The 12,644-nt window shown below is 41.3% G+C and overlaps 1 protein-coding gene across 9 annotated transcripts in view; it reads right to left on the bottom strand.

Annotated features, from left to right (window-relative positions):
- The window catches only part of AKAP13 (A-kinase anchoring protein 13), a 325,669-nt gene that overhangs the window by 74,480 nt on the left and 238,545 nt on the right, over positions 1–12,644 (bottom strand). For 8 of the 9 annotated variants that reach the window (XM_046653445.1, XM_046653447.1, XM_046653446.1 and 5 more), the window contains 3 exons: positions 12,506–12,642; positions 3,434–3,804; positions 790–843 (listed from right to left, as the gene is read on the bottom strand). In XM_046653445.1, coding sequence (XP_046509401.1) covers positions 790–843; positions 3,434–3,804; positions 12,506–12,642 — 562 coding nt within the window. The remainder of the gene's footprint in view (positions 1–789; positions 844–3,433; positions 3,805–12,505; positions 12,643–12,644) is intronic. The other variant, XM_046653450.1, reaches the window with a different exon arrangement.

Raw genomic sequence — 12,644 nt, 5'->3', positions numbered from 1 at the left:
TACATCTTTACAAATGTCTCCTAATATGAGAAGCTAACAGTAATCTAACCGTCGTTTTTGGATTTCTAAATTTTTTCCCAAACAATGAAAGAAAAGCTCACTAACGACTTCTGAACAATAAAAATAAAACAAAACTCAGCATTTGAACAATTTAAAGCAAATCAGCACTTATTGCAGCCTCAAAATTTTACCTGACAAAAAATAATCAAAGAACTAACAGACTGAGAGGGCCCCTGAGATGGCTGATGCCTCGTACTTACTGTAAGGATTGCTCACATCAACAATGGGATGGAAAGTGCCAGGTGCTCTAGGAATAAAGGCTCTCACCCAATTATTAAAGAATATGTTGGAAATATTGGAGGGCCTGTGTGCAAGCACACACATATTTCTAGTTCTTCCGTTTTTGTTTTTCTTGGAAAGAAAAAGTACTCCCCAAGCTCCATCAGGGAGGCACAACATAGACATTCCTTTGAATTCTCCTAGAGAAAATTGGGTGTGACCCTATTATCAAAGTGATCGGGACACCAATAAGTGAAAGACGGAAAAAAATACTAAAAAAAAATTTTTTTTTAAGATAAAAGTAGAATAGGGAAAAACTTCAGATTGAAGAAATTATTTCACATGGAATGGACATCAGCAATTAATAATTACCTATATTTTATCTGCCTGAAGCAAATGTGACATTATTTAAAAACAGACTGTTTAATAATGAATTAAGCGGAATGAGATGCTTGTTAGTATATGCTCAGAGGCAACACGGTTAGTCCATCAAGTTATTGAACTCTGTACCTTCTCCTATGAATGGGAGGTCTCCTGACAACATCCCCAAGAACTCGCATTGAACTGAAAATGAATGATGGAAGAGGTCAGTGTTGAGGTGAAACAAAATGGATACAAATGCATGAAACACACAGACATCACACTGGGAAGGGATACAATCACCAAAGAGAACAGTACAGGAAGTAAGGGAATGAAAAAATGTGCAATAAGAAAAACATCAGAACCAAAAGGGCCTGACATCTTCTGTGGAGGGCTACTTTGCTCCCTCCTTGCTCCAAGGAGTTAATCAGATGACAAGGAATGAGGCTTATTAAACTATAAAAGCAAAAGGATGGGGGCGGGGGGAAGGCCGTTGAAAACTTTAGAAGGGTTTTCTTAAGACTTTAAAATTATGCTATGCAGATAATACTATAAGAATTAGTCTACTTAAACTGATATACTGAACTCTTATTCCATTATCTCCAGAGGTATTGGGACAGTGGTTAGTCCTTAATGCTCCTCTCAAATAGAAGATTCCATGATATTATATGGGTTGGAAATATACATAATTTGGGTGATAAGGTTCTAGCCTTAGTTCAGTCTTACGATCACCATGTAATCTTGGGCAAACCATTTAATCTGAGCAAATCTGAGCTTTAATTTCCTCATCTGAGCTACATAATCCATAAAGTCACATCCAGCTCTGAGATCAAAGTCATGACAGAGAGATCCATAGTAGGTTATGAAGTAAAACAGACTATATATAAGAAAACTCTCATTTCTTGACGCTGTTATCATCTAAGACAAGCATGTCCTGTCAGGAAGCTCCGCTTGTATCAAGGAGAAAATTCTGGCTGTAGGGATCACTCCTCACATTCTTATTTTTTCTATTGGTGTGAATGCTTAAAAAAAAAGCACAGCATGAATAAAGCTGGGAAGGAAAGCTTTTAGAAACTGCTTTTATATAATCTAGGATTTCAAATGTTTATTAAAAAACTAGCCAGCAGCTAAAGGAACTGCGTATTTTTAAGATTAGCATCCTGAACTCCACCATAGAATAATATAGAATCATAGAAAGAGCACCTGCCAGGAGCCCAGAAACCTGGATTCTACTGACCTTGGGTAAGTGATAAAACTATCTGCAATAGTCTCATCTGCAAAAATGGGGGATAAGACCCCCTGACTCAGAGAGAAGACTGGAAAATTACCTGAGATAATGTGTTATTAAAGCAGTCTGAAATCAGAGTAGCAAACTAGGAAAGTGTAAGGTATTACTGTGAGCTCCACGAAGGTGGGGCCTTTATCCTGTTCCCTTCTGTGTCTCTAGAACCTAGAAATGCCCGGCATGCAGTGGGTGCTCAATACATGTTGGTTAAATAACAGAACAAATGAGTGAATGAAAGTGATCAGATTACACGTACTCACAGCTATGAAATCTGAGCCACACTATTATAAAGGGGACAAGGAATTTTTTAAAAAAGAGTAATTGCTCCAGGTGAGTTGTTCACATCAATTGTTTTCAAACTGCTGCCAGCCTTCGCCCTTAGCTGCTTCTCCTCATTAAGGAAGCAGCTTTGAAGTAAACACACCTTTGCATATACATCAAGGCATCACGGCACTTGTTCTTGCAAGCTAAACCATCTGCTTAATTCATCTAGGCAGCCAACGGTCAGCAGCCAAACCCAGTTTAGCCTCTGTACAGCCCGCTTCCAAACCGAAGGTTTGAGACTGAGTCACACTTACGAAAGCCCCCAAAGATTGGACGATACATGGAAAATACCAATGATTTAATGATTCTTATGCTTTCTTGAGGATTAAATACTGATAATTTAGACTTTATCAAAACTTTCTGCATTTAGAAACAGATGGCAGTTCCTGGTGAAGCGCTTCGAAAAACTCAGATGTGTGGAGACTTTAAGACTTCATGTTTACAGCAGTCCCCCCTTAGCTGCGGAGGAACCTTCCAAGACCCCCAGTGGATGCTGAAAGCACGCACAGTACCAAACCCTATAGAGACTATGCTTTTCCTAACTTAACAGGCCAACGAGTGGGTGGTGACTACAGTGTAGACATACTGGACAAAGCGGTGATTCACATCCCAGGCAGGATGGAGCAGGACAGCGTGAGATTTCATCAAGCTACTCAGAACGGGGCACAATTTAAAACACACCAATTGTTTATTTCTGTAATTTTCTATTTAATATTTTCAGACCGCAGTTGACTGCAGGCAACTGAAACCACAGAAAGCAAAACTGCGGATAAGGGGGGACCACTGTATTAATTCAAAACTGATAGGAAACTATTCCCTGCCATATTTTCTAATTTATGAATTTCATTAAGAAATCTGGCCTGAATACATGTTGTAATTTATTAAACATCCACCTCCTAACAGACATATTTCATTTGTAATATTTATTATTACAAATACTCTGAAGGGCAGATAGTTCACAGATGAGAAAATTAAAGCTCAGAGGTCTCAAGTAACTTGCCCAAGGTTATCTACACACTAATTTACAGAGCTGCAGTTTGAACACAGATTTTCCTGATTCCAAGGCCTATATTCTTTGCTCTATACCATGGTGCCTCCTAAAATCTTTTACCAACTCTAACACCAAATCATCAAATGGAAAGCAAGCAGACACTGAGAGACAAAACCAACAGCCTGCCGTCTCACCTCCGGTGGTTCATTTCTGCATCGCTGGCTGCATTCTTCCCAGGACCCCAGCTGTGCCTCCGGAAAGGGGACAGAGAGCGCATGGAGCTCCTCAGGACAGAGCAGTTGGCAGGCACTTCGGTGATGCTGTCCATCTCCTCCTCTTCCATTTCACCGGAGCCAGCAGGTTCGCTCTCACTCTCTCGACCCTCAGCTCCCACCCCATGGCCGTGGGAGCCATCAAGGCACTGCTGATCTCTGGACCTGCTCAAGTGTGAGATCTGGGGCAGGGATACGTCACTGCCATGGGAAGAGTGTCGATCCAAGGAAGCTGTGTCATCAGTGGAAGAGCTGGATCCAGTGATATCACAGCCCAACTGTTCCTCCTCGGGCTGTAATGGAGAGAAAGCGCGTATGGGTGAAAAGGGCAGGACCACGCAGACAGCCTCAGTCACTCTCAACAGAGCCAATGGCTTCATAGTGGGTTGACGGGCAAGGTCACAACTGGCTTCCAACAAACGGACACTTCTGTCTTAAAGCGTGACTGCAGCTGGATTCAAACAGCCTCCAGTAACGGTACAGGTCTAGCTCTAGGCTCTCTCCACTCTGTTATGAGAGCGACTGGACTACAAGTACATAATTTTTCCTTTCTTAAAGAGGGAAAGAAACCTAACTCAGGTCAGTTCTTTCAGTCAACACCATCAACTGAAACAAAGGAAACTCATGTGTCTCTGGGTTTCTGCTGTATGAAAACTCTAAATTCATATCATATTAGGTTTAATTTTTCTCGCAGGTCTTAACTAAAAACAAGGTAGTCTGCTTGGCTGCAATAATGATGTGCTGAAGTTAATATTCCAAAAGCAAGTCTGCGATTGTTTTCAGTGGCCTTTTGAAAAATGCAGAATAGCTTATAATCCCACCTAAAGCTGCCACGAATACCAAAATTCTGGCCACAAAGACCTAAATGGAAGAAATCTATTCCCTTTTGCTCATTTCACTGAGAACTGGCTGAGTGTTATCAAGCCAAACTGTACCTAAGATAATCAGTCCTGGTAATGGAATCTCTAATAAAGTGATTATGCTCTTTCCCCAGCCGGCCTCTAGAGCCTAAGAGGAATTGTGCAATTTTGATCCCAGTAGGCTGACATTCTCTACTTGCCCAAAGACACCAGCACACATAATTTGATGGGTGAGGGAAAGATGAGCTTCATGGCGTCCAAAGATTTGTAAAAGCATCTGAAAGATGACGGTCACTCTTTGTTACAGATGTGGGCACTGTCCTGTCCTCGCATTCTTATAGGACACGGAGCAGGGAAGAGAGAAAGGCATTCCGTGATTATTTTCCTTCTTCACAGTATTTTTCTAAGCCAGTCACCTCGAAGTTTTAATTAAGAGTGAAGAAACTTACAGTTCTTGGAGAAAGATTTTAAAAATGATGAGAACTAACGAGCCCTTTTAGCTTTGGAAGAGAAAACAAGTCCTCTATTAGGAAAGCCTCTTCAACAGTTTAACATAACACTTAAAAGCATTCTTTATAGCTTTGGGGCTGGATCTCACCAGCTCCTGAGTTTGGTTTTTATTTCCCCCTGTAGAATCCAGTTTCCTAGGTTAATTGCTCTTTAAACGATGCATATGGGATGAGGCTGAGGGTGTCAGAAGATGCGAGGGGCTCACTGGACAGCGCGGACTCTGAGGTCCAGACTGTCTAACGGGCTCTCCCAAGTACATCGGCCATGAGCGCCAGAAGCAAGATTTGAACCCGGGTTCGTTTCAACTAAAACTGCCCTGTTCCATTATCTTCATTAGCTGTAAAAAACCCTGTAAGGACAAGATCTCAAAGACATTATCGGAGAAGTCCTCGGTGTTCCCTTAGCCGCTCTAAAACAAAACTATGCTTTACCAAGGACGTTCTAAAATAGGGTAGGTATATTTTGAAATAAAATTATCGACTATTCTTAAGTTAATGAAGATGGACCTGGGCATCCTAAAGAGTTTCTATTCCTGGGCCCACTCTCCACAGAGATGGAAAATGTAAATGTTCCTGAATCCCAACTTTAGAAGACAAGTTTAGGATGTCAGCTGTCTCACTGTACTGGGGTGAATACTGTCCTCCTCAAATTCAGGTCCTGCACAGAATGTGACCTGATTTGGAAATTGGGTCTTTGCAAATGTAATTAGTTAAGACAAGGTCATACTACAGCAGGGTGGTCCCTAAACCCAATAGGAGCGGTGTCTCACACTATGAGGAGAAGAGACACTCCTCTCAGGGCAGAACGTCATGTGAAGATGGAGGGAGAGACTGGAGTGACATACTGACAATCCTAGGAAAGCCAAGAACTGCCGGCAAGTACCAGAAACTGGGAGTGACAGAGGGAAGAGGGCCCCCTCAGAGCCTCCAGAAGGAAAGCAGCCCCTTGGCACACTGACTTTAGGACCTCTGGCTTCCAGAACTGTGAGAAAATAAATTTACATTATTTCAAGTCACCAAATCTGTGGTGACAGGTCACAGCGGCCCTAGAAAACTAGGACACTCACCCTTAATAGATCTGATTTACATGAAGTCAAAGCCAGGGTTTTAAAATGTATAAGTGCAACTGATGCCATGGTACCATTCCTCCAGACGATCAGGAGAAACAACCCAAGCCCCTGAAAGTCATTTTATATATTTAAGAAACATACTACGCACGTGTATCTATGTAAGTATGTATCCAGATGGTCAAAACATCACTTTCCGCTAAACACAAGATTTTTTTTCTTCAGATGCAGTATTAGGATGTGGTGAGGGCAGAGAAGCAGAAGAGACATAGCAAGGCAGAATTGGCAAGAAGGGGCGGGTGGGAGTGGAGTATTCACGTGAGAAGGCTAGCACACTGGGAGACTGAGACCGAACCTGCGCCTGAGACTGACACAGCATCCTTCCTCCCTGGGGTTTTCATAACTGGTTCTCCTCCTGCATACGGCAGCATGGGAACACACACAAAAATGTTATTTCTACCATTAGCTTCTGCTTCCTGAGGGCTCATGTAATCTTGAAAATCTGCAATGCTTGTCAGGCTACCAAAAATCCCTAGGAGTCAGAGAGAATGCTCGCAAAGAACAGGCCCCCAAGCAACACAAAGGTGTGAGTGTGGCTGCTCTTTACAAGCACCAGCCTTAAGGGACGGCTGTAACTTCAGGGCCAGGGCTGAGCAGATGGAGTGACCCAAGGATACTGTTTTGTTTAATTTCAGGTCAAATAAAGTAGAGAGACTGCAATTACAAAATAATTACATCCCTAAAAGTGAATGAAAGAGTCAAATTAAACGATGATGCTGTCTATACAAAGCTTGTTAAACTATTACTTAAATAGACATGCAATATAACTATTATATAAATTTCAGTAGTAATTATTTACTGGATTATCACTACATGTGGGGATGTACTAAGTGATTTAGATGTATTATTTCTTTTAATCCTCACAACTATTCAACTTAGTAGGTATTCTTATTCCCATTTTACAGATGAGAAAACTGAGGCTCAAAGAGGTTACATAATAAACTCAAGATTCTAATTTAACTGGTCTGGGGTAAGGCTTAGGCTTTTTTTCTTCTTCTTCTTTTAGCTCTTTTAGATTCTAGGTAGAGCTAGGATTAGACCCCATTGCTATAAACTACAGAGCTCTTTTTAAAGGGTTTGAAAGAAAACTGAGATGGATCCTAGTCCTAAATGTAAAAGCTAAAACTGTAAGTTTTCTACAAAAAAACATCGTGACTGGGGGCAGACAAATCAATAACAGGACAAGACATAGGTGGCAACAGCCATAAAAAATTGGTAAATTACACTCCATCAAAGTTTAAAAACTTCAGACACCATCATGAAAGCGAATAGGCAAGCTAGAGACTGGGAGAAAGTATTTGCAAAACAGAACTATAACAAATGACTGGTACCCAGGCTATATAGATAACTCTTACGTCTCAACAACAAAAAGACAATCTATTTTTTTATATGAGCAAAAGCTTTGAACAGACACTCCTTAAAGGAAGATATACAAGTAGCCGATAAACATAGGAAAATGTCTTTAACATCACCCTTAGTCATCAAGGAAATATAAATCAAAATCCATAATGAGATATCATGACATGCACACCAGAAATGCTAAAATTAAAACAATCACACACATTGGTAAGGACACAGAGCAACTAGAATTCTCATACATTGCTGGTGAGCAGGTAAAATGGTACAACCACTTTGGAAAAAGGTCTGGCAATTTCTTATAATACTAAACCTACACCTTACCACATGATCTAGCAATTCCATTCCTAGATATTTACTCAAGAGAAATGATAATATTTCTATCCCATTTATATGAAGTTCTGAAAGAGGGAAAATCAATCTGTGGTGGAAAAAAGAATGAAAACAGTTGTTGTCTCTGGGGGGTTGGAGAGGAAACAGGCTGGGAAGGGGCATGAAGAAACATCCCAAAATAGCGATAACCGTCTATATCCTCCTGGGGGCTTGAGTTACAAAGAATGAAAGCATTTATTAAAAGTCACAGAGGTACAGCCAGTACAGAAAACAGTATGGAGGTTTCTTAAAAAATTAAAAGTAGAACTACCATATATGACTCAGGATTCCTACTTCTGGGAATACATCCAAAGGAGATAAAGTCACTGTCTTGAGATCTCAGCACTCCCATGTTCATATAGCAACATTATTTGCAGTAGCCCAGATATGGAAACTTATCCTAAGTATTCATCGACAGATGAATGGATAGAGAAAATATTCAGCCTTAAAAAAGAAGGAAATCATACCATTTGTGACAACACGAATGGACCTTGAGGGCATCATGCTGACTGAAATGAGCAAGACAAAGAAAGACAAATATGCATGATCTAACTTATACAAGGAATCTAAAAATGTCAAACTCATAGTAACTGAGTAGGATGGTGGTTACCAGGGGCTGCAGGGGTGGAGGAAATGGGGAGATGTTAGTCAATGGGAATAAACTTCCAGTTATGAGATGAATAAGTTCTGGAGAACTACTGTATAGCATGGTGACTACAGTTAATAATAATATATTATATACCTGAAATTTACTAAGAGAGTAGATCTCAAGTGTTCTCACCACACAGACAAAAATGGTGACTATGTGAGGTGACAGCTCTGTTAATTAGTCTGATTATGGTAATCATTTCACAATGTATACATATTTCAAAACATCATGCTGTACACTTTGAATATATACAATTTTTATTTGTTAATTATGCCTCAATAAAGCTGGGGGGGAATCAGTGAATGGTACCTTGAGACTGTGCATTTCATTGTATATAAATTTTACAAAAAATAAAACCCCAAACCCTATACACAAACACTGAATTCTAAGTGTTCAGGGGTAAAGTGTATTGATATCAATAACTTATTTTGTAATGCATCAAAGAAATCAGATGCACTGGAGGGTGGATAGAAGGACAGACAGAAACACAGTTACGTAAGAGAGCAAATACAATAAAAAGTTAACTGTAGAATCTAGGTATTGGGTGTTCACTGCACATTTCTGCCAACTCTTCTGTATGTTTCAGAATTTTCTTAATAAAATGTTGAGGAAAAATGCCTGCTTGGCTTCCCTGACCAGAGCTACACTATATGGGAATGACGTATGTGTGTGGAGAGAGTTGTAAACATCACACACACTTTCATTCATAGAAATACAAAAACAGCTACCCACTTTGTATCTTATTGCTACACCTGAAGGCATCATGCCAAAATACTTTAATTTTCCTTCATTTATTCATCAAATATTTGTTATTATCTATTACGTTATATATATGACACTGTGCTATGTGCCTTGGAAAATAATAGCTCATGTTTTAAGCACCTAATATATGCCAATTCCTTAATCCATTTATGTGGAATATTTTTTCTAAGAACCTTCAGTATCTGATAGCAAGCATTATCCCTGTTTCACAGTTCTGAAATTTAGTAATTTCAATACTTGCGCATAAGCAATTAGAGTTTTTCTAATTTGGATTCAGTGAATATATTTATCTTATCCCTAATAGGTTAAAAAATAAAAGGTAATTTTTCGGCTTGGTGATCACGTACTTGCGAGGAAACTACAGCATGTGGAAGAGAGAATACTACCTAAGGTTCAGCATCTTACAGGAGTCACTTTGTTTTTTCTACATCAATTGTGGATTTGTCTTATAACTTGGAGAAAAAACAAGGTGTAAGTGCTCTGATTTTTCTCTCTTTGGGAAAAAAGGCAGAAACTCACTATTTTCTGTGGACTTCAATTATCCTTTTGGATAACATGGCAGCCTAGATCATCTGTTTTACAATTGTACTTCCCCTCTTAGCTAGTGCCAAAAAGAATCTTAAGATTTCTTCTCACTTTAAAAGCAAAATCTAAATTTTATGCTGTTGATCTAAAAAAGAAAGACCTTAGCAATCAGCAAATATTCCTACGAAGAAGTATGAAGCTCGTAACACTCACCAAAGAGTCCTATTTACCAGGAGGCATACTGAATGGAAATGTAAGGTTAAGGCGAGGACTTTGTGACAAACATGGCAGGCCGTTAGAGACCTCTGTGGGGCCAGAGTCACACTCATGGCTGCAGGAAATGACCTAATGCACCACTCATGGTTCGCAGAAAAGGATGTTGCAATGCCTTGCCTACAGATTACTTTTTCAGAGAAGGGAGGAGAGGAGGGTTAGAGCCTGGGGAAAAAGTCTGGGCCAGCCTGATGTTCTGCAGCACACGCTGCGTGGATGACAACCGAGGAAGACTTTTAAGGAAGTTGCCGATGGCCTGTCTGCCACGGCCATGCTTCTATATAAATCACTGCCTGTTAAACTGTCTGCAGACTGAGAGCAAAACAACAGAAAATGAGATTTTAAAGTCAGGTCTAGGCTCACATCTCAATTCTGTCACTTATCAGCTGAGTAATTCTGAGTAATCACCTTTACCAGCCAGAGTCTCCAGCTCCTCAGGAGTACAAAAAGGATAAACCCACCCACCTCGCAGGGTTGCTGGGAGCGCGACATGAGAGCATACATGTAAAAAGTTCAGTTCAGTGCCTCACGAATGACAAGCACGTTGTCAATATCAGTCTGCGTCTCCCTCTCCTATGCTATGTAAACCCTTGGGTGTATTAACGCTAGTGAAACATTCACTGCAGAACCTCTCCTGCTCACAAACAGCTTTGGGAAAGTGGCAGTAGTAAGTGGAAGAGCCCTCCTCATCTGGTCCTAAGCTACCTGACACCCTCGCATGCACACGAAGAGGGGAATACGCACCCACCACGTCTGCTTTCTCCGAGGAACCCGGCTATGAAATGTGGCTGAAAGTTAATGGGGGAGTACGCTTCAACTTCTAAAACCTGTACCTGTCTAGTCATCATGAAAAAGAGGCTAAATATACACGGGCCTTTTGTCTGAACTGCCTCCTAAGTGCCTTTGGCAGTTTGAATAAGAAGACAGAATACAGGAAATTCTACCCCTACTTAGCTGGGAAAACCCCTCAAGTAGCGACCGGGAGTAACCACCATTCTGCAGAGATGGTAACATCCAGGGACACGCTGTCATGTACTAGGAGGTGGCAAGCAAGTACTAAAGACTAACTTAAGGAAGACTTCTCAACTTTTTTTTCCCCACAAAACTTAGTGCCTTAAGGCACGAAGACTTTTCAATTTTTAAAATAACTTTTTCCTATGAAAAAGTTCAAACATACATAAATGTTTAACAAATCCCCATGTATTCACGACCCAGTTTCAGTGGTTATCAATGATTTAATTTTAAGGCTGGAGCTTCAAGATAAGATCTAATCTATTTATCTCAGACAAAAAAAGGGATTTTTAGAGACATGCACCTTCAGAATGGTATTCCCCTGGGGTAGGGGACACTTTAGAAGTCCTTACAATGAAAACCTCAACATCATAGTGGGAATTACCCAAATTCTGTTATTTTTTTAAGATATCATACTGGCTTCCCTCTCTCTAAATAACTTCAGAGAGGAAGAGATCTTCCCAGCGTGTGGATTTTCACTTTACAGGATGCCCTGAGTCAACTGCCTATGAGTAAGGACAGGAATCCTGACGTTCCATGAATTTTTCCATGGACCTCTGGAAGACAGTGAACAGAAGGACAAGGAACAAGGTGGCAAAGGGTCAGCAAAGGCCAAACGGGCACATGAGAGCCGCTGGACAGAAACGAAACCAAAGCGCTGGAGGTATGTTCACAGGGGCTTAACTATGCCCCAGACCAGAATCCCAGAACGGTAAGCGTCCCCTCCTAGCAGAGCCTTTAAACACAGCATCATCGCACTGTCTCGGAGAACTGTTCACCACTGACACAACTGACTGCTCCCACCACTTCTGACCCTCAGAAAGGTACCATCACGGCTGCCGGCGTGCTTCTGCCCCTTTACCCTCGCGCTGTTAAGACAACCACTTGCAGCGCTTAAGTGACAACTCTTATTCGCTGCTCCTGCTGTGGGAAAGCCCTCTCTTAGGAGACAAAGCAGAACTCGCTGCAACCAGACACAAACAGAAGCAAGAGAAGGCAAAGCATCCCACACCCCCAGCCCCTAGAGAGCCTCAAATTATATGACAACACAAGGTGATTCATGCGGATGGGCTTGCCTTTTCACCAGGGAGAAAGCCTGGGTTCCCTGGCAGAGATCTAGAAAGTTCCAATTAGGCAGGCTAGATGAGGAAGGGTGACATCAACAAGCTCAGCAGTGAGCTTCAGGCCTAAACACATTATTCAAAAATGACTCTGTGGTTAGTTTATACACATGACATCACACAGTCTGAGCTGCGGTCCCTTCCTGCCCACTGAAAAGCATTCACCATCATCTGAATTAAGTCGCCCCAAAGGAACGTCCATTTCTTTAGGCTTCAATGTGAGCTTCCTAACCTGCATGTAACCAGCCATGATTCTACGGAAAATAAAGTGGCCAATGCCTTTTCTAAGCCCCCAGCAACCTGGAGCTTCCTTCTTCAAAAGGGAACTTTTACACTTCTCCGAGATCATATAAGAACTGGAATGAAGCCCTGCAAGCCTAGCAGGATCACAACTTACTGGCAGGAGTCACGTACTGAGCCAAACAGTACCTTCGAGAAGATGATGCTGTCCACTTCTTCACTGGGTGAGTGGAAGAGGTCAGAATCACTCCCGGATTGTCTTTTAAGGACACCTTGTTTTGAGGCACACTCTCTGCCCAGCCCAACATCCAGGAAGTTCTCACATTCT

The sequence above is a fragment of the Equus quagga genome, chromosome 2 (genome assembly GCF_021613505.1).
Source record: "Equus quagga isolate Etosha38 chromosome 2, UCLA_HA_Equagga_1.0, whole genome shotgun sequence".
Classification (NCBI taxonomy): Eukaryota; Metazoa; Chordata; class Mammalia; order Perissodactyla; family Equidae; genus Equus; species Equus quagga.
This window is presented reverse-complemented; position numbering and strand designations above follow the sequence as displayed.